This window comes from Toxorhynchites rutilus, chromosome 3 (genome assembly GCF_029784135.1).
Source record: "Toxorhynchites rutilus septentrionalis strain SRP chromosome 3, ASM2978413v1, whole genome shotgun sequence".
NCBI lineage: Eukaryota > Metazoa > Arthropoda > Insecta > Diptera > Culicidae > Toxorhynchites > Toxorhynchites rutilus.
The window spans coordinates 312,559,247-312,584,457 of NC_073746.1; the positions used below are offsets into that span (position 1 = coordinate 312,559,247).

General features: G+C 38.8%; 1 protein-coding gene across 2 annotated transcripts in view; it reads left to right on the forward strand.

Annotated features, from left to right (window-relative positions):
* The window catches only part of LOC129776989 (probable ribonuclease ZC3H12C), an 80,241-nt gene that overhangs the window by 51,293 nt on the left and 3,737 nt on the right, over positions 1–25,211 (forward strand). Inside the window, exons 1-2 of one of the 2 annotated variants that reach the window (XM_055782998.1) lie at positions 7,728–9,059; positions 17,951–18,724. In XM_055782998.1, coding sequence (XP_055638973.1) covers positions 9,030–9,059; positions 17,951–18,724 — 804 coding nt within the window. In that variant the 5' untranslated portion in view covers positions 7,728–9,029. Of the gene's footprint in view, positions 1–7,727; positions 9,060–17,950; positions 18,725–25,211 lie in introns of those variants that run through there. The other variant, XM_055782997.1, reaches the window with a different exon arrangement.

Genomic DNA, 25,211 nt, shown 5'->3' on the forward strand with positions numbered 1-25,211 from the left:
TTTTCCTGTTACTTGTATTCAAATAACTCATAATGTCATCTACATTGTATAGTTAACCATCTCCAATCTTTCCCTCAGTTAAGACTGGAAGCTATGCTTTTAATATTCATTTGAATAATGCATTGATCATATTCTCAGCAACTCACATGCTGAGCTTCGCAAACCACTTGTTTAAAAAATCTTTCTTCAGCATCTCACATGCTGTATTTCATCAACCGACTTACTGGTGATGTTGTTACTCTCAGCAATCCACTTGCTGAGTTTTAAGCAATTCACTTGCTTAAAAAAGAAACTTTTGGTTTTGACCCCTTCAGCAAATCACTTGCTGAAGGTTAAGCAATCCACTTGCTAACAAATCAGTCTTCCAAATTCTTCATAGCTGTATTTTTAATTTTTTCTACCATCAACTAATTTACAGTTGATATCGCTCCTTTCAGCAATTCACTTACTGAGCTTTGAGCCAATCATTCGTATAGAAACTGGCTTCAGCATATCACTTGCTGCGCCATAATTTTTTCTTTAGTGGTCAATGTATATTTTTCAGCAGAATACTTGCTATACTTTTAACCCATCTATGTAATGTTTTGAGCATTCCAAATGCTTGACGCTTGACCAGACAGTCTCTTCTTTTTTGCTCTAATTGATATTTTGGACCTTACAAGTTATCATTTTATTGGGTCCATTTTATAACGAAACAATTGTATCTTAAATTGTATTAAAGTCTTTCAGCAGCTCACTTGCTGAACTTCAAGCAAATCATTTGCCTAAAAATATTTTCTAATTAATTCAGTTAACAGTTTTGTTAAATTTCCATTTTAAGATTTTCGTCTTTATATTTTATCAAGCTTAAGATTTTCTATACTTTATATAGATATAAAGAATATCAACATATTACAAACGTTGAAAAACAAACTTTCCAACCTCTATATTAGAGAGTTTATAGTTTTGATCTACGGTAATAATTTCCCTATCTGGGCCATAATTTTGCAAATTGCGGAAACATATAATGAAAGAATCCGAACTCATATCTTGCGCTAACTCAAGATGTATTGCTCTCGTTGTCATACAGGTAAATAGACGCCCCTAATACTTAGGAAACAGTCTTCTAAAGATTTGAAAGTTATTCAGAGCCATAATTTTTTTGGTTATAAGTAGTCCTATTTTATACGAATCTATGGCTTTTAACTATAACGATCGCATTATTTTATATGTGTTGCCCTATGACTAAATATTGTCAACATGTCACAAATTTTGCAAAATAGAATATTCATCATATTTCGTTAATGATGGTACAATAGTGTAACTCGCGGTTACAGAGTGGAAGTCGTTTTTGATACGACGTCGAGGATACTGGTAATCTGGGGTACAGTATTTATCGAGATTTCCAATACTATAATTATCGACTGAATATGATTTTCTATTGTGGGAATTATTTCTCCTTGGAAGAAATGAAGATTCATTTATAAACAATTCCTTTGGTGTTATTTCTGGCGCTACCTTCCTCGGAGGCTCAATAACACAAATCTCTATATTTGTTGAGTTTTCAAATTGTATGTTAGCATCTTGTGATGAATCATCCATCTTGATGATAACACTTTTGGTTTTACATTGGCTCCCAATTTTTGGGATGAACTTTGCACTTCTAAGGAATTTTTTAAAACCTTCACGCCAGGCTTTCGTCTTCAAATAAAATTTTGCTAATATTTTTGTTCTATTTCTGAGGACTACTTCCTCTACTGCTACAGGTGGTTCTATTTCTTCAAACCGTTTTTCAGTTGGGTATTTTATTTTCTGTTCAACAATCAGTGTTGCAACAGAATTCTTAATTAATCCAGTAGCTGGCCTTTCCCATTCTGGATCTTGAAGGTTGATAGATAGTTTTTCTATCTTAAAATTTTTAGCGTTTCCATTATTGGAATCCGCTATTTCTTTATTTGCAGATATCTCATCCGCCCTGACTTCATGCATCACGCATGGTTTTTTCTTTTCCGCCATAATTCCTCTTTCTGTGGAGGTTTTCGTATTTTCTTCTATCACAGCCCATACATCTGTGATGATACCCGTTTTGCCTATTGCGGGCAAACTATTCTCATAATCAGATTCGCGTTTTGCGACTGATATGGTTTTAAATGGCTCTTTCCTCACTGGGAATGAGCAGCCATCTTCACCGCTCTGAGGACTAACATCTCCTAGTTTTTCATTCATTTCAACTTGTATCACTTCAAGTTTGTCTTCATCATCTGAATCTTCTGACTCAGATGAATTGTCATTTTTCCTCCTCATATACCTAGCCAACTTAGGGTTCCACGGAGGAGGTGCAATTAATCTGGTTACTTTAGATGATTCAAATACTTTGTCATCTGAATCATTACCTTTCCTCCTGCAATCAACTAGATCAGGATTCCAAGGAGGAGGCATTTTTAATTGATGGCATTCCTCTGAGTTTCTAAACTCAGATTCAGAATTGCCATTTACTCGCCTATGCAATTCACTAATTACCCTAAATGGAGGCGGCTTGGTTGGCATATCCTCCTTATAATAATTTCCCCACCCACTAGGATATATGCTAGTAGCGAGTATTCCTATTAAGTCACTTATTCGCACTTTCTTCGAATAATTATATTCTAGATCTGTGCATTTGACACAGATCCACCGATCACCCGTTAGAGGGGCTTGCTTTAGATTAGTGCAACTCAAGTGGAACCATCGCTCACACTCGCAACAATAAATCATCTGTTCCTCATCAGACTCGTGACATAGGTGACAGTGACCCTTCACATTACGTGTGAAGTATTTAGTGGTAATCATCTTGTATGTGTTTTCCATATTCCTACTAATTTTATTGTTTATATTTTAATGTTGGCTCACTTGACCGTACGAATTTATTCCTTTATCATTTCTTTGCTCTCTTGGCCCCTATTTTAAAAACTCCCATGGTTGCTATCGCAACCCCTATAATTCTTAATATAGATTAATTCTATACCTGTTTTTCGATTAACTCATCTGGTGCTGGGATACTACTGCTGCTGCTGGTGCCGACTGGTTCTTGAGTGGTCCAAACCTTCTGGCTCGGATTGTTCTTGTCACTTCTGATAGTGCCAATGCTGGTGCTGCTGCATCTAATGCCACCGCTTGCTTCTGGTTCCGCTGGTTGACAGTTCCTGGTATCTCTAGCGATGGTCTCTCCGATTGTGCCGAGGATACTGCTGCTACCTCTTGCTTCTAACTCCACGACCACGTGCTGCTGCGGCAGTTGGTCATATTTATAATAACTGCCTTCTGGTACTTGAATTAACATATATTTATGTGTGTATATAGCATCCACTGCTTTAGTAAAGTTCGCGAAACGAATACACTCTTTAGGCATCCACTGCCTTAGGAAAGTTCGCGAAAAGAATACACTCTTTAGGCATCCACTGCCTTAGGAAAGTTCGCGAAAATAATACACTCTTTAGGCATCCACTGCCTTAGGAAAGTTCGCGAAAATAATACACTCTTTAGGCATCCACTGCCTTAGGAAAGTTCGCGAAAATAATACACTCTTTAGGCATCCACTGCCTTAGGAAAGTTCGCGAAAATAATACACTCTTTAGGCATCCACTGCCTTAGGAAAGTTCGCGAAAATAATACACTCTTTAGGCATCCACTGCCTTAGGAAAGTTCGCGAAAATAATACACTCTTTAGGCATCCACTGCCTTAGGAAAGTTCGCGAAAATAATACACTCTTTAGGCATCCACTGCCTTAGGAAAATTCGCGAAAATAATAAACTCTTTAGGCATCCACTGCCTTAGGAAAGTTCGCGAAAATAATACACTCTTTAGGCATCCACTGCCTTAGGAAAATTCGCGAAAATAATAAACTCTTTAGGCATCCACTGCCTTAGGAAAATTCGCGAAACGAATACACTTTTTAGGCATCCACTGCCTTTTGATAAAATTCACGAAAGAAATGCACTTTTTAGGCATCCACTGCCTTTGAGAATTCACAAATTCACACTTCTCGCATTCACTGCTGAGAAGATTTCACGAACATCACCTCTGGCATCCACTGCCGAGAAGAGTTCGCAAATTAACACATTTTGTACTTAAATAAAAGGAAAAACTTGCTCCTCTCTGGAGCCACCATGAAAAATTTCTCTATTGAAAGAAAAATTTTAACGCTTTCGCGTGAGTTCTGTTACAATACTAAAAAATTTATTCAAAAGTTTCACAATATATACATGGTTCCTTAAACTAAGATTGACGAGGAACATCTCCTCTCTCTCTCTTGAAAACCGATAACATATCGGTTTCGTTTAGATCATCTACCTTCCTTGTCCCTTCTTCTAGCGTATGGTAACGTGCAGTCTGAGACGGCTGCACTACCCTAAGAAAATACCTTAAGTTTATAGCACCTCGTCGGTGCGCCTATCTTATTCTTGGATTTCCCCTTTCCATCCTTCGCTCTAAATAACATCCTTTTATTTTATTACACCCTGCTGGTGTATCTGGCTGAGCGCAGCTAGGGATGGAAAAGGGTAATAAAAATGCATCCTAAATGATGCATGCATTAAATTGTTTACCGGACGCTATTTAAATATTCGTCCATTCTGAATTTATGACCGGCAATAATTTCGAACTACAAGCGTTTTCTAGCCTAACAAAACACTTGAGCTCTTACATCTTTTAATTGCCTTACATTGGTCCTTTCTAAACGTTTCTATACCTCGCTTGGAGGTCTTTTCTAAATATAATCTCAAATAGTGCTTATCTTATGGATCTCTAACTCGATTCGCGATAAGCCTCAGCTGTCCGTAACAATAATGATGTTTCGAATTACAGTTCATTCAGTCAGTTCATTCGCCTCTAGCTTCAAAAAAGGCCAATTTGGAAAACTAAACTAAAAACTCGGGCTTGAGAAAGGCCATTCAGAAAGCCTTACTGCCGTTGGCTAGATTGATAAATCGGGAATTACTTATTGGTGAGTTTTTTCCGATGGATCAATTTATTTTCTTGAATTCGAGCATTGTTGCCGGCTTAAAACGGCATCAAAGGGCAGCGTATTTCAAGCCGGATGTGAATAAAATATTTTTCAGAGAGCTGCGTTCTTCGTTCGAAAATTGAAGGTGAAAATTTGTTCAGCAGTTGTTGCTGTCGACGCCATCACTACGCATCTGATTCGGTTCGAATTTTCTGTTGCTGCTCTGAGTGTGTTTTGAAGCGTTTGAAATGTAATTTTTTACTAAGAGATACTAAAAATTACTGATATTCAGCAAGTTTGGCGTTTCAGTGTCGCTCTAGACAGCGAACAATCAACAGTACATGTTAATTCTGAGAGTCTGAATTACCGCTACGGGGAATATTTATTATGCCGCTTCTTTGTCTTTTTTTTAGAATGATGCCTGATAGTAGCTTTGGCTCTGTTCGCAATAGTGTAGATATTTAAAAAATTGCGCTTTAGTGTAACTTCACTTGCTCCTTATAGACGGCTAGCTTGGGGAAAAATTGAACAAATCAAAACATGGGATTTTCGCGTTCGGATAACGCCTAACATTCTACAATCATTAAATAGATTTTTTTCAAATATATAATTTTCGTTATTGAAATATTTCCAAACAGTTTATGCAAACATGTTTGTGATCGATCAAGAAATGGTTGAGTTATAAGCGTTCGAAATCTCTCATTGTTTCTCACATGTTTAGAGTTTATATTTTCATTCTACCCGCCATATCTTCCTGCAAGTCCTACGTCAAAATCGAAAATTGGTCAGGCGGTTTGAATGTTACATTTATTGAAAATTAATGTGTTTGTCGAAATCAGAATAAAATTTAAAAAAAAAGTATATTCTGAAAACGAAAAAAGTTGTTCCAGAAACTTTAACATTCATGTATAAAAGTCTCACTTTTACGAAAATCCCAAGGGGTCAAATTGATAATATTTTGTATGAATAAAATAAACATTAAATTTTTAATGAAATTTGTCTATGGGGATCGATGGTATCACTTAATTCTAGAAAAGGGATCTCTTGCCCGCAATAATTCGAGAGTCCCTGGTCTGGTCAATGCCGATTGTGTTCTGGTGTTGGGAGACTACAACCTTCCGGATCTAGTAAGGTATTTGCAACTGCGGATCAAAAAAAATGATGTTTGTGAAGAGCAAGACTATGGAATCCGAAATGTAGAAGGAGTGCTTGAAAAATGTATTCTTTCGTACATTACAGCTCACAATGAACCTGTCAAGTTTTGGACTGATTTGGCAAGCTGCCACTACAACGGAGAAGTACTACAGTGGTATTAAGACAACGTGGTGGATTTTTTCGAAAAGGACATCAATCCACCCAACTGCCCTCAATTCCGCCCAGTTGATAAATATTAGGCAATTGTCAAACAGGAGTTGAAGAAGAGTGGAAAGGTGATTTAGGATGCGACAGAGATGAAAAGATGATGGAACAAAATGACCACCCAGGTTAGCCAACAGAGTGACCAAAATATGATGAGTATCCGAAGAAAAAATCGAGATGTAAAAAAAAAACCTAATCGGAATTTGTTTTTCGCTATTTTTTCCTTAAAGTGCAATAAATGACCTTCATTTTGAGTGCTCAACATTTTTATTTTAGTAACATGGTTTCGAGATAGATCTTTTTTTTGCCTCCAGACGTTAAATGACTCATGAACATAAAGCTTGAGCTTAAAAAACATACAAATCATCAATGATTTTAAAACCGATAGTAACATCGTGTTATATCTTAGAATACTGTTTCCATTTTCGAGCGATTCACTTTACAGATATTTTTTGGGCGAACATAGTTCCCGCATTATGGCTTGGGACCGAATGTCAAGAAAATCATCTGTCAACACCACGCTCAATCAATAATTCAGCGCAACAGCAGCTGCGCTGATAGATCTTGCGCTGTGTAAGGATAAATATCACACATCAATGTGATTGCGTGTGATTCGCGACTACCCAGAGCCATCGTTGGATGCCCCATCACCAACAGGAAGGCGTCGCCGGCTTTCAGTTATTACTATGGCATATTAAAGCAACATACTAAATTGACAGAGTCATGATCCGGGAGAAAACGTAGCTTCATGTGCTATTTACTTCTTCCAACCTGACGATCATCTACCCTCACAACTGCATCAAATTCGTAAGCCTGACAGGGGAGCATCGCGGGGATCTTTCGTTCCTTGCACACACCTCACCATCATGGCGCGGCGAGGTTGCGAAGAGGGTCGTATGCGATACGCAAACAAGGCACCACCGACAACGACCACAAAAAATAAAATAGCATCGGGTAACGGTGATGATGCTGATCGCGGATGTAGATTCTCAACGGACTGTTTGGTGATACGTCTACCTGTTGTCGGTTATAACGCGTTGTTATCCCTGCGGACATATTGAACCCAAAACTGGTTTGAAAAATGATCTGGATGGGTCGTGAGGAAGAAAGTCTGAAGGAATATTTGATCGTATGCTAGTTGCAATTCGAAGATCGATCGTACCGAATCGACGTCATTTGGGTTCCACGAGCCCAATTTTTTTCGGGTAGATGGTTCCATCGCATAGTCAACAGCATGCGGCCAACTGATTCGATCCCCGTTCCAATCATCCAACGAGCGAAGTTCCACGAGATTCGGTGGGAGAGGTAACGTTTCCGAACCCCCACGATCGCACAATCGGCCCGCTTCGGATTCTCCCCGAACGAGGGCGAGAAAGCTGAATTAAAATTTCGCTACGTCAAATGAATGAAAACAGTTGTGCTCTGTTGCTCAAGAAGTGCTGTTCAAATCGCACTTGGATTTTGAATTTGGTGGTTTTCATGTTTTTTTTTTCGTTGTCATATATTCTCTTTCGTCTAGTGTGTCGCGTCGTCGTCGTTTACCACGGACAGTTTTGGTGGAGTCGGTCCTGGAATCCGCGGCAGCCGTTCGACAGAAATGCGAAATATTAATGCATGAAAAATCGAGCGTTCGGAATTAGTGATGCAAAAAGCATAAAATTAAATGCAAAACGGGCTAGAAAGTGAGTGCAGTGCGGTGAAAAGGAGAAGTAATCAGTCCTAGTGTGGCTGCACCGAAAGAGGATGTTGTTTCGCCGCGTGAGCAATAATCAACCAAGGAAGAAGAATCGGTAGCGCAAACAAAATAAGTAACGAGAGAAGTGTACAGTAAAGTGTAGTGTAAATATTTTCGTTGAATATTTCCATCCTACCAACATATCAATTGAATGCTAATAAAGAGGGGTGCTTTGATGTATGCAAATACGAACGTGTCTATTTATGCCCATATGGAATGAAGTGAATGAGAATTTGATTGAGAGTGATCCGTTGACGTCACGCGCCCGCGACGGAGATTGGAATCTACTGGGTCGACGTAATCGCATGCGAGAGAGCCGCTACGAAACAACCCCCACAACAACAATAAGATCATCAACCATCCATCGTGTCGACGCTCTGTGAGCATTTGAGATTGATCAGATCTCGTCATTAGATCCCCTCCTCCCTTCACCTACAGGGCTTGCCTGTTTTTGTTTGGCGCTTAAAGCTCGAAGACCGACACCCCACCTTCCGTTCCCGCTTCGTTACGGCTGCGCGTGAAGCAAACGGTTCGCGCTTAGTTCCCATCGGCAACTTCACTGCGGCAGGTTCAACGGCTCCGGATCTTGTGTTATTTGGTTTGGGAAAGCATAGCGAACTGAGAGGGGGTGTGCATTTGGGGCTGGGAATCCTCCTCAACGCGAAAACCGGTTAAGACGTTGCTGCGCTGACCTCTTCTCTTCACCATCCACACCCGCGGCCACACTCACACGCAGCAGCCCCCCCCCCCCTCTTTGCTGTGCGTCCACGACTCGACTCGCTGAGATCTGGGGAGGACTGCTCATTCAAACGAAGGCGGCAACCGAGCAACAGTGAATGGGTTATTTGCGAAGCGGATCTTGTACCTACGATAAATATTAATTTGCGACTGAAAAGAAGACACAGAAAGTTCCTATTTTGACGAGAGAATTGGATTACTTGAAACGAGTAACGGCCAACGGCAACCTTCAGAAGATGCTTATCGCTACCAACTACAGCCAGAAGGTAATTATACCGCACAGAAGTTATGGACTCAAGGAAGAGGAGGAGAAGAAGGAGGGAACTAGGAATAATTAAAAGTTGATTATCAAGACAAAAAGCTTCGAGTTACATCCGGTTTGGGGATCTGACCCAATGAATTCGCATGATTGACTAAGGCACCAAATGGCACATTTTTGAATGGAATAAGTTTTTTTTATGTTTGCGCTGCCTTCTCCGTCAAGCTCAATGCTTGCACCTGCGTACGACCTTCTAAAGATGTTCTTTTGTTTATTATATAGCTTTTCAGCACAGTGGCTAATGCATCCTTGTGTTAATTGTTTGAGGTTATGAAGTTACGGATGCAATTTGATGACGTGACGTGGTGGTGTTTGAGGTTTGGAAGAATTGGATAAAAGAGTTTTACTATCTGTCGAGGCTACTGTGCTTTGGCGTTGTTAGACCGGAATACCTGTGCGATTTTTACGCTTTCTGGGACAAACCAGATGTTTAGGGGTGCTAGTACCGGAAATAGGGGTTTTCAAAAAATATTGATGCCAAATGTTTATCTTTTGCATTAAACGTCGAGATTCACTGTTATATCGATTTTTTTAAAATTGACTTTTTGGCACTCTGAAAAGTCGATTTTTGATAATTTGCCTTCCAAATATGTCACCAACAGCCACATAATACAGTGTCGGACAAAACATTAAGACCACTGCTCAAGCAAAAAAAAAGAAAGTAGCAAATTTTGGGAAAAATAATCCAATCAATCAATTTATAATAATTTATTTTCATTGTTCGAAGAAATTTATAACATCTGTAGTTAAAACAGTAGCCATTCATTAAAAAATGCGTTTTAAACATACTTAACAACTAAAATGACGCGACAAAAATAAGGAACGGTTTTAAAATTAATGTTAAAAAAAATAAAAAACAAGACAATTCATACCGTGAAATTCATCTAGGGTTAGTACTTGGTCATGTAACCTTCGACACACATCACTTCACACACCCGGTTCGGCGTGGATTCCACCAGCTTCTGGCACATGGTGACCGGGGTTACGTACCAACAAACCCGGATCCTATCCCACAGTTGCTGATTATTCATTCACCGACCTTTTCACGATCTCCCATAGGTTCTCTATGGGGTAATATCCCTTGGGATTTGGGCGTAGAGGCACTGATCCATGATCTTATCCATCGAGTACAGGGTGCCAGCCCCGTAGGGTAGGAGAAGCACCCCCACACTATAATGTTCCCTCCTCCATGCTTGAATGTCCCTTGGTATATTGTGACATGTAAGCGCAGCCTATTGGGCAATGGACCTTAGTTTTTCTGTCCGAGCCGATGTGGTTTACCTTCGTCTCATCCGACCACAGTACATTTCGCCACTGCTTTTCCTTCTCCGGACCCATCCAATCGAAGTGATCTTTCGCGAACTTTAGCCGCGCCATCAGATACTTCGGCGTCAGCATTGGGATCTTCCGGGGGCTTTTACCGCCTAGCCACCAGCCACCGCTGAACTGTCCGGGAGCTCACGGACAAGTTCAATTCATCGCGGATCTTTTTCGAGGCCTTGAAGGGATTTTTATTGGAGGCTCGCTTTATGGCAGAGTCAACATTCGCGGTCATTTTAACAGGATCCGAAAAACACAAAATGCCACCGAGAAACAATCAATTTTCTTCAAAAATATGTCGAAACAACCGATACAAGGAACTGGTCCTAAATTTTGTCGCGCCGGTTTTCAACGGTGCTAAAACGAGTTGCTTTGATTGCGTTAAACTTGCGTTTCTCAAAGTTGTCATACTAGTATATTTGAATTGCCATTCGAAATTAATTTGAATTTTTTGCATTAGAGTTGTCTTAATGTTTTGTCCGACATTGTACCAATAGTACGACATTGCCACATATTTTAAGATTCGTTAAAGTCTTGTAAACCTAATACAAACAAGACGTACTGTAACAACGTTTGGCGTTTTTCGGATAACCTAGCATTTACTTATACATGTTCTCATGTGCTGAAGTTTGGTTCACATATAGACCAATTTTATTTACTCTGTTTTGAAATTTATTATGTTCTAGAAATTTATCATCTGGAAACAGTTTTTGGATTATGTGACATGTACTGAAAAATATTATTCCGCAATCACATCTATAACTCGTGTTTAGGCCATAGGTCTCTTTTTTATTTCGTTCAAAATACTTCCTGTATTTTAATAGAAATTTCGCTTCAAATCCGGATTTTTTCCGAAATCCGGTAAATCCGTCTTGATTATATGTGATTTTCATGAAGAAAAAACGATTTGCATTTACTAGTTGCGTGAAAATCTCCTAAATCTGACAAACCAACAACGTTTACCCTATTCTTTAGTGAATCTGTCTGTAAGGGGTGTATCCAACCATCCCATTTGCGTCACGAGGAGGCTGTTTGTTTTATTTAGCCGAGATGACGCAAACGGAAATTCCCGATTAATAGCCCATCTCATCTCGATTCAGTGTGGACGGAAGAGAATTGAAAAAAAATGATTCCTGCCCACCACAAGAATCCCGACTATGAATAAACTTTCGGGATTATTGCGAAGAATTTGCATTTCTCATTCATTTCTTCAATTTGCATATTTTCTGGGTTGTTATATAGTGGTTATTGTAACTTTCCGTATTGTCATATGAAGACTGTACTCATAGAATAGGTCGCCAAGTACCACCTATATACTTCTTCCTCTTCTTTTTGGCTTTGAGAGGGTTAAAAATTTTCAGTTCATTCGCCTCTATTATATAGTTATGTTTTGACATTCCTTTATTGAACCACCACTCCCAAAATGCCCTTTATCATGAACTTTTCATCAGATGGGCATTAGTAAGCTCCGACTTGTTTGTAACAGTCTAAGACAAGCCGGACAGATTTTTTTCCTGTATACTCTATAACACACACCTTCAAAACTTTTTGGCTCGTTCGTCACTTTACTTCCATTTTTGGAAGAATTTCGGGAGTGAGAATTGAACTCGTTACTTTTATCCTGAGAGGTACGGATGCCATCAGTACGCCAGATCGTTTCTCAGTCGGGCAGGATGCCAAATCCGATCGAAACAGTGTCGGGCCTTCGTGAGACCCCAAGCAGGTCTGGCCTGTCGTCCATCGAAATGCAGAACGGGTTTGTAAGCTACATCTGCCTTGTGCGAATCTTGAACACCGTGTTCTGTTTGTTGCTCTGGTTCACTTTTTGTATCCTCCAGGTATTGGGTACTTGCCCTGTGAATTGATTCCTCCCTCGCAATCAATCGGATGGTAATTTTAATTTTTAAAAACACTTCGCTCAGTTTAAACGCCAATTACACAACTTATTTATCCACAATATCAACTACTACTATTCACTATTCATGTACAATATTTTACAACTGGTTCTTGATAATTCGGTATGAAAATTGGTTTTTGATTGTATAATGTGTTTGGGTCTCCTATGCCTCCAAAGTTGTAATGAACGTGGTTCTTTTTGGTAATGGGTGCCTCCTTTATAACCTTTTAATCTTCTATTCCTTTCGAAATCTATAGTTACAATACATTCCATTGTATTTATTGTTTTCTCTTTTCTATCCCTTTCCTTTCTCGATTTTGTTTATGTGTTTATGTATTGGTGAGTGATATTCGGAAACCTAATAACCCATGCAGCAAAATTTGTCGTGCCAAAGCGGTTCGCCGAATTGAATTCGCTATTGCATCCAACAGTTTTTTGCACAACTTTTATGTCACATGTCGCATTGAAATTTTGGGTTCAACACTCGGATTGCTTTAATATTGTTCCGGTCTTCTCCGGACCTGCATTTCCTTCCGCTACAATTATTTCGATAAGCTGTCTGATAATTCTTGAGCTTCTCGATCACATAGAATACATATATTAAATGAGTAATTCCGAGCTGTTTATCTGTCTATCGATAAGAGGCGTGGGATTTTTGAGGCGATTGTCCAAAAATTTTCCTACGCGCTTTTTCTTGTTCCGAACGTGAAACTGTCGATTTTCCCGATGTAAATATTACACTATGAATTATTTTTAGTTAATTTTTACTATCTTTACTTATACGCCAAAAATTAATTAACAAATTAGAAAAATAATCAAAAAAAATCATATTTTTGTCTTAGTCCGCATGCAATGCTCAATTATTTTGGTAAGCGTTGGTGATGACACATTATCGATTTTCTTGAAATATTCATGAGAATGTAAGGATAAATTAAAACATATTTATTCGGAAAACGAAAAAATGTAAATTAGGAAAAATAAAGAAATCGGAAAAAAAAATGAAAAATTGATTCATGTCATTTAGCTGAATTTGGGTTTCTGCCATTCGTTTTGTTGTGTCACCAATCACATTGCATGGTTTCATTCATGTTATATTTTGATTTGAATCTACGAAGATTTGCATGAACTAAGTGTCGTCCTCGTTTTTAAGGGAGAATTGTGGAAAATTTATAATACATTTCGAAATACATATGGAACGGCTGAAACTCATCATTCACTGGTCCAGAACCATTCTGTGGACTTTCTGACTGTGTGTTGAAAAGCGAGCTGAAAAAATGGAAAGACCGGGAAGTGACAGCCAATTGGATGGCTGCAAAAATTTAACAGAGGAAAAAATTTATTACGCCGAGTATTAAAATTACTCAACAACTGCTATGCCCTAATAAGAAAGCCTTCAGCACATTCACTGGTCTTGTAACAGGACACTGCCCGAGTAAATACCATCTTAAGAACATAGGTTTAGCACAAGATGATATTTGTCGCTTTTATAATGCCGAAAGCGAAACCTCGGAACATTTGCTCTGTAACTGCGGAGCTCTAACTAGACGCAGACTTCAATACCTTGATTAAGCTATTCTGGAGCCCAAGGAAATTTGGTCTGCGTCGCCGATCAGGATTATAAATTTTATCAAATTATTCCCGATTGGCACCTATCACGCTATAGCTTTCAGTCTACTCCTTCATCAATAAGTAGTAGATAAGCTTGAAGTGTAGTATAAAAAGGGGTATACCACAATAGTTCAAAATAATTGGCGCAGTAGTTCACACCCAAAAGGGGGAAAAAAATACTAACGCGAGGACCTTCATAGCATACCTGATAACTGTCTAAGTTCGTTGGTTTGAGTTCACGGTGAGTAGGGGGCTGTCCACATACCACGTGGACAGAAAAAGCATGATTTTAGACACCCCCCTCCCCCTCCGTGGACAAGCGTGGACATTCCTTATACCCCTCCCCCTGTTGTCCACGTGGACATTCCTCCGGTTTTGAATAAAAAATCAAGAAAATCTATTTTTTCGCTTAAATTTCATTTTAAGTTTGTTTATATTTTCTATTCCATATTTTTATTGATAAAAATTATAGCCTTACCAATGGTATCGATTTGTCTTGAAATCTTCGATTTTTTTCAACATTGTCCGGGAGCTCTTTATTTTCTTCCGAATTTCATTTACGTCATCTCCATATCCATTTTAGAATATCGATTGTGAACTTATTCTCGAGTATTTTTATTGGAGCTGGCTGGATGTTTGAGTTTTCAAAAAATCAGACAATGAAATCAAGCACTTTGTTTGAAAACAGAATTTTCTCGTCTAAACATTAATGACGTTCGCTTTTACAGGTTCGGTAGTGCCTGATGGCTCTAATGATCCTAGTAAAAACAAAACAACTGCAGTATCATCGTGATCGATAATTCCGTTGACCTACAACCCTTAATTGTTAAATCATGCTAAATATTGTCCTGAAAAATTCATGCCGATTCTAAGGAAAAAACCAAAAGCATATTTTTGTAGACATACATCTCTTCGGTCATAGATGCACCGGTTTTTCCTGAATATTTCAGCTTCCTTCATGTAACTTGAGAATTCCATCCTCTCAGAACTAATGCTATGCAGTAAGTTGAAGTTCTTACAAGAATCTAAACAGTTAATAATCTGAAGATACAATATCTGGTGAGTAAGGCGGGTGGAGTTTTAGAAGTGCCCTAGATGCGTTCTGTATCGTTGATTTTAATACGTTCAGCTGCTAACAATACTTGTTGGAATTCATCGAAACTAGTTGCTTGGTAGAAGCTCATGATACAGATTTCCTTCCAGTCCTACCAGACCCAGCCATAACATTCTTTAAGCGAAAACCTGCTTCGGGGTTCCATTCACTTGCTAAGTTTTTTTTTAACTCAACATTCTTGCGAATGATTTGCCCTTTACAATTCGCTACAAATATGTATTTTCGTCGCGTTTATGAAACGAATCGCAGTATGAGATAAGTCCCTTGAAGTGTTTCTCGGTAAAAAAACCCTTATTCCGAAATGAAATTAGAGGGAGGGTATTCTAGTCTAGAAATTTGAAAAAAAATCAATTTTTTTCTTCAAATTTTTCTAATTCAGACATTTAAGAATATACCATAGAACAGACTTTTTGAAAATCTCATTATTTACCAAGTTATAGCCATTTTAGTGATGCGATATCTTATCTAGTACGGCCATAACAATTAACTTCAAACGCGTTTTTCTCGAAACATGTTTTTTCAAACGGACTTACACGATATTTCAAGTTCTACTCATCCGATTTATGTTTATATGAATACAATCTGTATACATCTCTCTATCGCATGAATCTATAAAAAATCATTATTTCGTAATTTTAATATTTTCAAAAAATCAAGAAACTCGAAAAAAACTGTTTTGAACAGCATTTTTTTCTTCAAATCTCCGCCATTTTGTCAAAAAACACGTTTTTGACTTGTCCGAGATTCATCCGATAGTGGCATCTTTACTGATTCAGAATCTGTTCGATTTGTTTGTTTCAGATAACCAGAAGAGCTGGAATCGTGTACGCCATGGCACAATTTTTTTTGAGCCCCCTCACTTGATCAGCGTCTAATTATGGATGATTTTTTTCCGTTCAATTTTTGTTTTATTGTTGAAAGATAGTATATAATGGATGGTAAAAATATTCTTTGTTTTACTTTTTTCGGAGCTCGAAGAAACGTCCGAAATTCGTGCCTCTAAGCCCCTTAATCTGATCGAGTCAAATCTTATCGGATTGTGCAAATGTTACAACCTTGAAATGCAGAATGCAAATGTTTATTTCGTTCGGATTGCGATATGTCAAATCTGATCGGGTTCCGTAATATAAGTTAATATGTAGTCCATGCATTGTTGCATGCATATTTTTCGTGATGTTTCGTTTCTCATGAACGGTGATTTTCGACATCTGTAGCGAATCTACTAAGATTAATCTTTTCTTTTAATTAATCAGCAGTAGCAGCATGAACTTTCCAGACAACTCAAAAGAAGCGTATTACAAAAATTACCAGACATCAATGAAGAACAACACCATTGCAAGAAATAGATCTCCAGAGATACGGCCCGTACACTCATGGAAGAATTTGTTGTTCCTTTCAATGTTCAGAAATCCTTGAGAGTTCTCGAAAAAAAATCAAACCGTTTTGTCATCAAGAGCAAAATTCAACCTGCATGATGATTTTTAATACTACAAAAAATCCAACATTCTTTGTGTTATTGGGTGTCTTTATCCTGACGGATTTAATGGCCCTCTATTACCGATTGGAAGAGATTGATGGATCCTGTGATCCCATCAGAATATACATTTCAGGAAAGAGGTTCTGTCATATGAAAAATTATGGATGTTTGACCGAGCAGCACTCTCAGGCAGTTCAGTCTTTTTATTGATGAATACTGAGTACTCAGGGCGGGCGTGAAGTTCAAAAAATCGTATAAATACAAAACGGATCTCATTCAATTTTGACTATTAACATGAATGTTTTACTTTAAAAAATACTTAACGTGTCCACGTGGACGTTATCAAAACCCCCTCCCCCCTCACCATGGACAAGCGTGAACATTTTCGTAACCCCTACTCCCCCTAAAGTTGTCCACGTGGTATGTGGACAGCCCCTAGACAATAAATCGTCCATTAATGGTGTAACTACTTTTTTGCATCCGAAATCAAGTTTTCGTTTCACTTTATATGGACGCAAAAATAAAATTGTGTACGCGGGTAAAGAGATTCGTATCAAGAGGAAGTAGAAGTCGGATTGAAGTTTGTTGAATTAAGAGGCAGATTTGTATTCATTAGTCACGTCAATTATTGACTAGAGCAGTTCATCAGTCATTCTCGTTCTCAACGCTCGTCAATTCATTTTCTAGTCAAAAATTATGTTGACGGTGAATGCCGAAGTACGCCTAGTCGAATCGAAGCTACTGAGAGGAGAGTCGATTTTCATTTTTCTAAGAGGTTCATTGTGACATTTTAGAGTATGCCAAAAAATAAAATGTAATTGAAAAAAAATAAATTAAAAGTTGAAGAATATGTTGGAAAACATCTAACTCATATGAAGCACTGGATTATTATATTCTTCATTATCTCGCATCCCATTAAATACAATTATTCTGACAAGTGCCTAGCACCGTTCCATAGTTCATTAATTGGATCAAATTGCAGAACCTTACTCGATCAAGATTGATTGACAAAGTACGCCACCTTTCAAAGTTCCATTCTTTGCGGAATTTACTTGTAACTATAAAAAAAAGAAGAACACGCTCCCCCCATATCGTTTGCACCTCACACTAATTGCAAAACAGCGGCTGTGTAGCACGCTTTAGCCAGGGCTTATCCACACGGCAGGTGACGACGCAAAACAATCTTAACATTTCCCAAATGCCGAGAAGCAAACATCCGGCTTCGGCAGCGTGTTCGTTTTTGTTTGCTCGTACCCCCTTCTTTATCCTCTGCTGGAGAGGATCGCTATCTCAAAAAGCATCTGTCAATGGATCTACAAATGTGTACTTTGCGCTCATGTAGCAAGGTTTCGATTAAAAGTATTTGTTCGCTTTCTTCGTTTATTGATGCATTTGTTGTTTTTGTTTCTTTTTTTTTTCTAGCAATACCTGGACTCGCTGTGCGTGACCGAAGCAGAGGACTCCAGCTATGACAGTGACTGCGAGGGTGATGATTTATCCCATCAGCAAGTGTCTCGCACAACCAGTGACACATTGGGCCAGGAGTTTGCCGAGTATGTCAGTCAATCAGAGCAGCAGTTACAGCAATACCAGGACCGATCACCTGGATACACACAACGCGTAGAATTTGCATTGAAATTAGGTTACACTGAACGATTGGTGCAAGCAGCCCTGCAGCGGCTAGGGCCCAATCCCGCCCAGAATGAGCTGCTTGCCGAGTTGATTAAATTAGGATCCCAATCCGGTACCAAAGGAACCGGAGAGTTTACCACGGACGGTGGTCTTGGCGATCCACTGCTACTAGCACCAACGTCTGAATATGGCAGCCCGGGTTTGCTGCTGCACCAAGGCACCGGAAGCAGCTCAACGCTGGTCGGAGCTAGCGCCAGTGCCAGTGAAGAATCTCTCCGTCCGATAGTGATAGACGGTAGCAATGTGGCGATGAGCCACGGCAATAAGGAAGTGTTCTCGTGTCGAGGCATCCGGCTGTGTGTGGATTGGTTCAAAAATCGAGGCCACCGGGACATTACGGTGTTTGTGCCCAAGTGGCGCAAGGAAAGTACCCGGCCAGACAATCCGGTCAAGGACGGAGAGATCCTGAATGAGCTCGAGAAGGAACGGATGCTGGTATTTACGCCCTCCAGGCTGGTCGGTGGCAAGCGTATGGTGTGCTACGATGACAGATACATTCTGAAGGTGAGTAATGGTTAGTCATCTGCTCAGCAGGGCTTGCGCTCTTTAATTTCGTTGACTCATTAGGAGTAGTAATTGTGGTTGTTTGATTCGCTAATTGGTACGTATTGCGATGAAGCTTGATTAGATCTAGCGGTTTGGGGGGTGGAGAATTGATATTCATCATTTCGACAACATTGTAGATGATTTTACACTGCATTCCCGTCTGATGCTAATACAGATGAGTGTCGTTCATATCAACATATAGTAATGAATATGGCACCGACAATGTATATTTGTTCAGAAAATTTTCTAAATTTCTAATTTATTTATCGATATCTTTGACACAAAGTCACAAAGATTGGTAACGGACACTTCATTTTATTATCAAGAACTAACTCCGTAACTAACGTAACAGGGCCACCATGTGGGGCAATATGACCATGTTTATTGATTCAATAATTTAAGCATGTTTTCGTAGAGGAATAACGTAACATGTTCATAAGACGAAAGCTTATTCTATTTTTCAACCTTCACGTATATTTCATTGGATTTAATTCTGTTTGCATGTGTAAAAAACTACAAAGTGATCAAAGTGATTGGACAACAATTTTATGTTGCTCAAATCAGGAACAGAGAATATCTGTGCATCGATAGCATTGGTTCCGTTTATCGTCACCCGTAGAGGATCTGATTTGTGTCCCACAGTAGCAATATAAGGTGTCCTGTGGAATATTCCATAATGGTTATTTCTTGCTCAGCACCTAGCGCTCATATGCCTTTTTCTCCGCATTGCTAGGATTTTTGATTTTTTGGTCTGCACCTGTTGAATAAAGATAATAATTTTTAGTTTACTTGCTGCTCCCATGGAAAAAAGATAGTTACTGGAATCACTGATGTTTTATCGACGGCGAATTGCCTTTCTGGTGGAGTGTTGTATCTCTGCTGTGCATCCTCCAGTAAATCGTAGAATTTCCCGACTGCAACGCGATTGAATCATTTAGTATTGACGGTGGAGGTTGCTTCTGGGGTCCGAAGTGAGATTTGTGGGTGACACTTTCGAAAACTAGCCAGTCAATCTATTCCGGCTAATTGCTTTTGACAAATATGGAGCAGCAAAGGACGTAAACAACGTAAATGACGTTTAAGTGTTTCTCGCGGGACACAATGCACTAAGGATGCTTGTCACACTGTCGTACTTCTCTTCGCTGCTTCGGTGGCCGCATTCAAGTTGATCTGTGACCACTTTTTACAATCGGATGTTCTGATATAATTCTGCACCATGATTCCACACCTAACTATTTCCAACTATGTTTACAAATTTTGAGAGCTGTTTTTACAGGTTATGTTGAAAAAATACCTGGTCATAATGCTCCAAGCAGGTATGCCCATTCCGCCTCATACATTTACGCTCAATAAAAATTAACCGATCTTTCACATGAAACGGCAAAGCAGCGCAATAAATCAGTGAAAGTGTTCAGAAATAATACCAGTACGAATTGATATAAAGAGCAAACTCATAATAAAATTCAGCATGGAGCGTACAGAGCTTATTTCGTTGACTGTTTTGCGCAGTCAAGTTTATGTTTTCCGTGATAATCAGTCAGTGTGATATTTCTTTCAATATCTTTATACAACAATTGAATTTGAATACGATTTTCACGGAGATACTTAATTAGAGTATTTCTAACACAATTGTTGGCAAATAAGTGTTATTGGTTCCATAACAAGCCCAAACGAACGGTGACCCATTTCGCCCCGCCTTTTCATATTGCCCCTATCTACCCTATATGCACCATATCACAAAACAGTGAATGCGGTCTTGAGACTACACTTGTTGCTTAATTAACGAGTGGACTGTAATGTTTCACGACTTAACATTTTTCCTTAATTTATACCACGGAACTTAATACGGAATCACGGAATCGCACATCATGATGGAAAACAACTTTCTTTTCTGGTTATAACTATATATTTCGTAAAATACATTTTATTTGTTTGATTGGATAAAATTCACGACTATACGCATCGAAAGCACAGTGAAGAATTCCAAACATGGCCACTTTTTTTCTTCGCCTCGTGCGGCTGCAGTTTCTCGCTGTCATGATGGTACTGCCTGCAGCGATGTGTTGATAAATTCATCGGGGTGCATTTGCTGATGCACTGAGATAAATTATTCGTGGCGAACGGCTCGCACAACACTCGACAAAAAAAATTAGGGGAACAGAGTGCGAAATCGGAAATTCCAAGCGATTTTTGACATGCTGTAACTTCGTGAAAAATTAACGCATATCGAAAGGATATACATAATTTCAAAGTTACGACTCGTTCGTTCTAATAGTCGCGTAGCATTTTGTATTACTGGTACGATTTGCGATTAAATGCTCTTCTAACTTACTCCAAACTTTGAAACCAAAAGTTAATATCGATTTTTGGGAAAACAAAAACATCATTTTCAATCAAAGCATTATAATTTAATTTTATATCCATAATTCTTCCTTCCTTCGGGCGAAGGCCGGATATTTAAAAGAATTAACAAGCTTGGTATAAATTCTCGCATAAGCGGAAATGCTAGTGTTTCGCCTGACTTTTTGATAGTTTATATTTTTTCCGATAAACCTACAGCATCACTACAGAGATTTGCAGAGAAATCAATATTCAAATTTCCACTGAACTCATCATCCATGCTTTGGAATAAATCTTTACTGAACAAATGAGGAAAGCATATCAGCAGAGGAAGACTTTTTTTTTAGACTTTTCCCTAATTTTAATGATATTTAGTACGGTTATAGATATATTTACCGTAGTCCCATCTTTTATGTTTATTCAACTTTGAATCAGACGAACAAATTACATATAAAATCTTTTCATATCGACTGTGGATTCAAAAGCTTTCTCTTGAGTAATTTTACACTCTGAAACGTATTCCTACATTAATAACTCTGGGGATACATCTACATACACATTATCCTCAATAAAGCAATGTTGTTCCTCAAACTTAATCTCGTTGTAATGTTGTAATTTCATAAATTCGTCAGACAATCTGGTTTAATGAAATTTTCTGGCAATGTTTTGGGAAGCCACGAAACAATTGAGAGTAGAGATAAAAAAGTTAAGTACAAAGTTTAACTTAATGTAATATATATTCCGCGAGCGCGAGCCGGAGAACTATCATGACAGAAAACTTTGGCATGGAAACCAGTATATTTATTACGAATAACGTAAACAGTACCAAAATCAGGATCATTTCAGAAAAATCAGGATAAATTGAGTATTCGTCAGGATATCAGGGAGCGTGCTAAAAAGTCTGGGAAATTCTGATAAATCAGGAAGGTTGGCGTCTCTGACCAAATGTGTTGCTAACCCTAGGGAGGAATGGTTCCATTTGAGTCGTCTTTATTTTTGTTGTATTTGTCTCTGCCAATATATCTATATAGTGGAGAGAAAAATCGGAAAATTTTCGGAAAACTCTGAATGAAGGTCGGAAAATTTGGAAAATTGAATTCCCATGTGTTCGGAAACTACATCATGATAAGCGTTGTTAGTCCATTCGATGATTGCGTTAACAAAATTGATTTTTGTTCGAAGGTGGAAATGGATTCAGGCCAAATAAGGCACTCCTTCTTTTTTCTATCTATCTATATAAAACCATTCCATGCCAAACCGATATAGTGGTTCTCAGATTTTCGTGAGAAGTGGTAGTTTGAGTCCCTTTCGCAAAATATTAGACCCGTATTTTTTATTTTTTCAATAGGATGCCCATTTTCATTTTTGGGTGGTCCGAAATATCGGCTTTTCCCTTTTTTTCCAAAAATGATTCGATTCTCAGGTGGAAAATAAAAATTATGAATGAAAATTTACTTTTCTGTATCAAACGCGTATTTCATGTCATGAGATAGGGTAGATAGGGCATATATGGTCTAAGAACGAAACGTCCTAAACACGTAGAAACATTTATAAATTATTATACATGTTAAAACCTCACGTTTTGGAACCTTATTGATCGATGTAAATTTTTATGAATATGCTTTAGAAAAGATGTATGTGGAAAATTTACACTTTCAAAAATGTGTTCCATTTCCGTCAATCGAAAGCACTACGGGGCAAAATGGGCCACCATGCGGGGCAATATGACCATGTTAGTTGATTGAATCTTTTGAGCATGTTTTCGCTAGGAAATAACATAACAAGTTCATAAAAGTAAAGTTTATTCTATTTTGCAACTATCACGTATATTTCATTGGGTTTTATTCAGTTAGCATGTACAAAATATAACAATGTGATCAAAATGATTGGACTGCAATTTTTCGTTGCTCAAAGCAGGAACAGAGAATATCTGTGCCGTTATGTACCAACTAGTGGCATCGATAGTCTTGGATCCATCCATCGCCGCCCGTAGAGGAACTGAATTGTACCGACAGTAGCAACATAGGGAGTCCTGTGGAAGATTCTATGATTGTTTTTCCGTGTTCAGCACTTAGCGCTCAGCTAAAGTTATAGCGCTCTTCTGCCTTTTTCCGCGCAATGAATTTTGGCATTTCTGGTCTGCACTTGTTGAATGGAGATAATAATTTTTAGTTTACTTGCTTCTCCTATTGACAAGAGATAGTTACTGGAATCACTGAATTCTCATCGACGTAGAATTGCAATACTGGTGGAATGTTGTATTTCTGTTGTACGTCCTCCAGTAAATCGTAGAATTTCCCGAATGCAATGCGATTGAATCTTTGTGCCCTGGCGGCGGAGGTTGCTTCTTATGTCCGAAGAGAGAGTTGTGGGTGGTGTTTTCGAAAACCAGCCAACCATAGATTGGCTAATTTGGCTATTGGAAGGGTGAGGAATGTCATTTCTTTCGGCCAAATCATTCGCCAGCTTCCGGATTTCTCTTGTCGTAACACCGTAGAACCGCTGTTCCATAGCGAGAATATTGCTCCGTCGTAAAAACATTACCAAACGATCCGAACAGCTGGAGCTGCAAAGGATCTGCACAATGTAAATAACGTTCAAGTGTTTCTCGCGGGACACAATGCACTAAGACTGCATGTCGCACTGACGTAACACTTTTCACCGCTTCGATTGCCGCGTTCAAGCCGTTCTTTCACCACTTTTTACGATCGGATGTTCTGGTATAATTCCGCAGCATGATTTCACATCTAGCTATTTCCAACTATGTTTACAAATATTGACAGCTGTATTTACAGGTTATGTTGAAAAAAATACATGGTCATACTGCCCCAAGCAGGTATGACCATTCCGCCCCGTATATTTACGCTCAATAAAAATAACTGATCTTTTTCATGAAACGGTAAAGCAATGCAAGAAAACAGTGGAAATGTGCAAAAATAATACCAGCACGAATTGATATAAAGAGCATAGTCATAAATTTCAGTATGAAGCGTACAGCGCTTATTTTGTTGATTGCTTTTCGTATATGGTTTTCGTCAAAATCAGTTAGAGTGAGTTTTGTTCCAATATCTTTTTGAAACAATTGAATTCGAATACGGTTTTTGCGGAGACACTTAATAAGCATATTTCTAACTCAATTGTTGGAAAATAAGTGTTAATGGTTCGATAACAACCCCAAACGAAGGGTGGCCCATTTCGCCCCGCCTGGTCATATTGCCCCTATCTACCCTACATGTTATTTGCCAATGAATCAAGAATCTTGAGCGAAAATTTTGTCTGAAAGTAAATTCACATTATAATGGTGAGTTTTGGTAGAATTAATAGGAAATTTATAGTAAATGAGAATTGTAAAGAGTCAAATGGAAATTGTAAAGATCAATCAATAAAGGGCGAACACGAAATTATTGCGACACATTCAACAGGGCATAATTGGGTAAAAATCAACCAAATTTTGCACACTTTCTCATTGATGTGTATTGTCTACATGCTGTCAAACTCGAAGTCGTGTTTTTCGATTCAACGAAAATGGAGGTGAACCAACGCGAGTCGAGAGAACAAATTCTTTCCAAACACCTGGGATTTCCTGACCTGTCGCACCGGTAGATGGGAAAAATGTTGAACATTCACCATTCAATCGTCTCCAGAGTGTTGAAGCGGTTCCAGGAGCGGTTGACGTTGGACCACGGCAAAGGAGCTGGAAGAAAACCGAGACCGGAGAACAAAAAGACGGAGGGAAAGGTGAAGCGGATGATTAAAGCAAATCCCAACGTCTCAAGCCGTGATTTGGCTAAAAAGATCGGCATGTCGCAAAACTACGTCCAGAATGCAAAGAAGAGAGCTGGACTACATACATACAAGGTACAGAACTTCCCAAACCGCGATGAGCGGCAACAATCGACGGCTAAAACTCGGGCACGGAAGCTCCACGAGAAGATGCTGACAAAATATGGTTGCTGTGTGATGGACGACGAAACGTATATAAAAGCCGATTTCCGGGGTTGGAGTTTTTCACCGGCAAGAGCAAGTTTGATGTGAACAACAAATTTAAGAATAAGAAAATGTCGAAGTTCGCCTCCAAATATCTCGTTTGGCAGGCCATATGCTC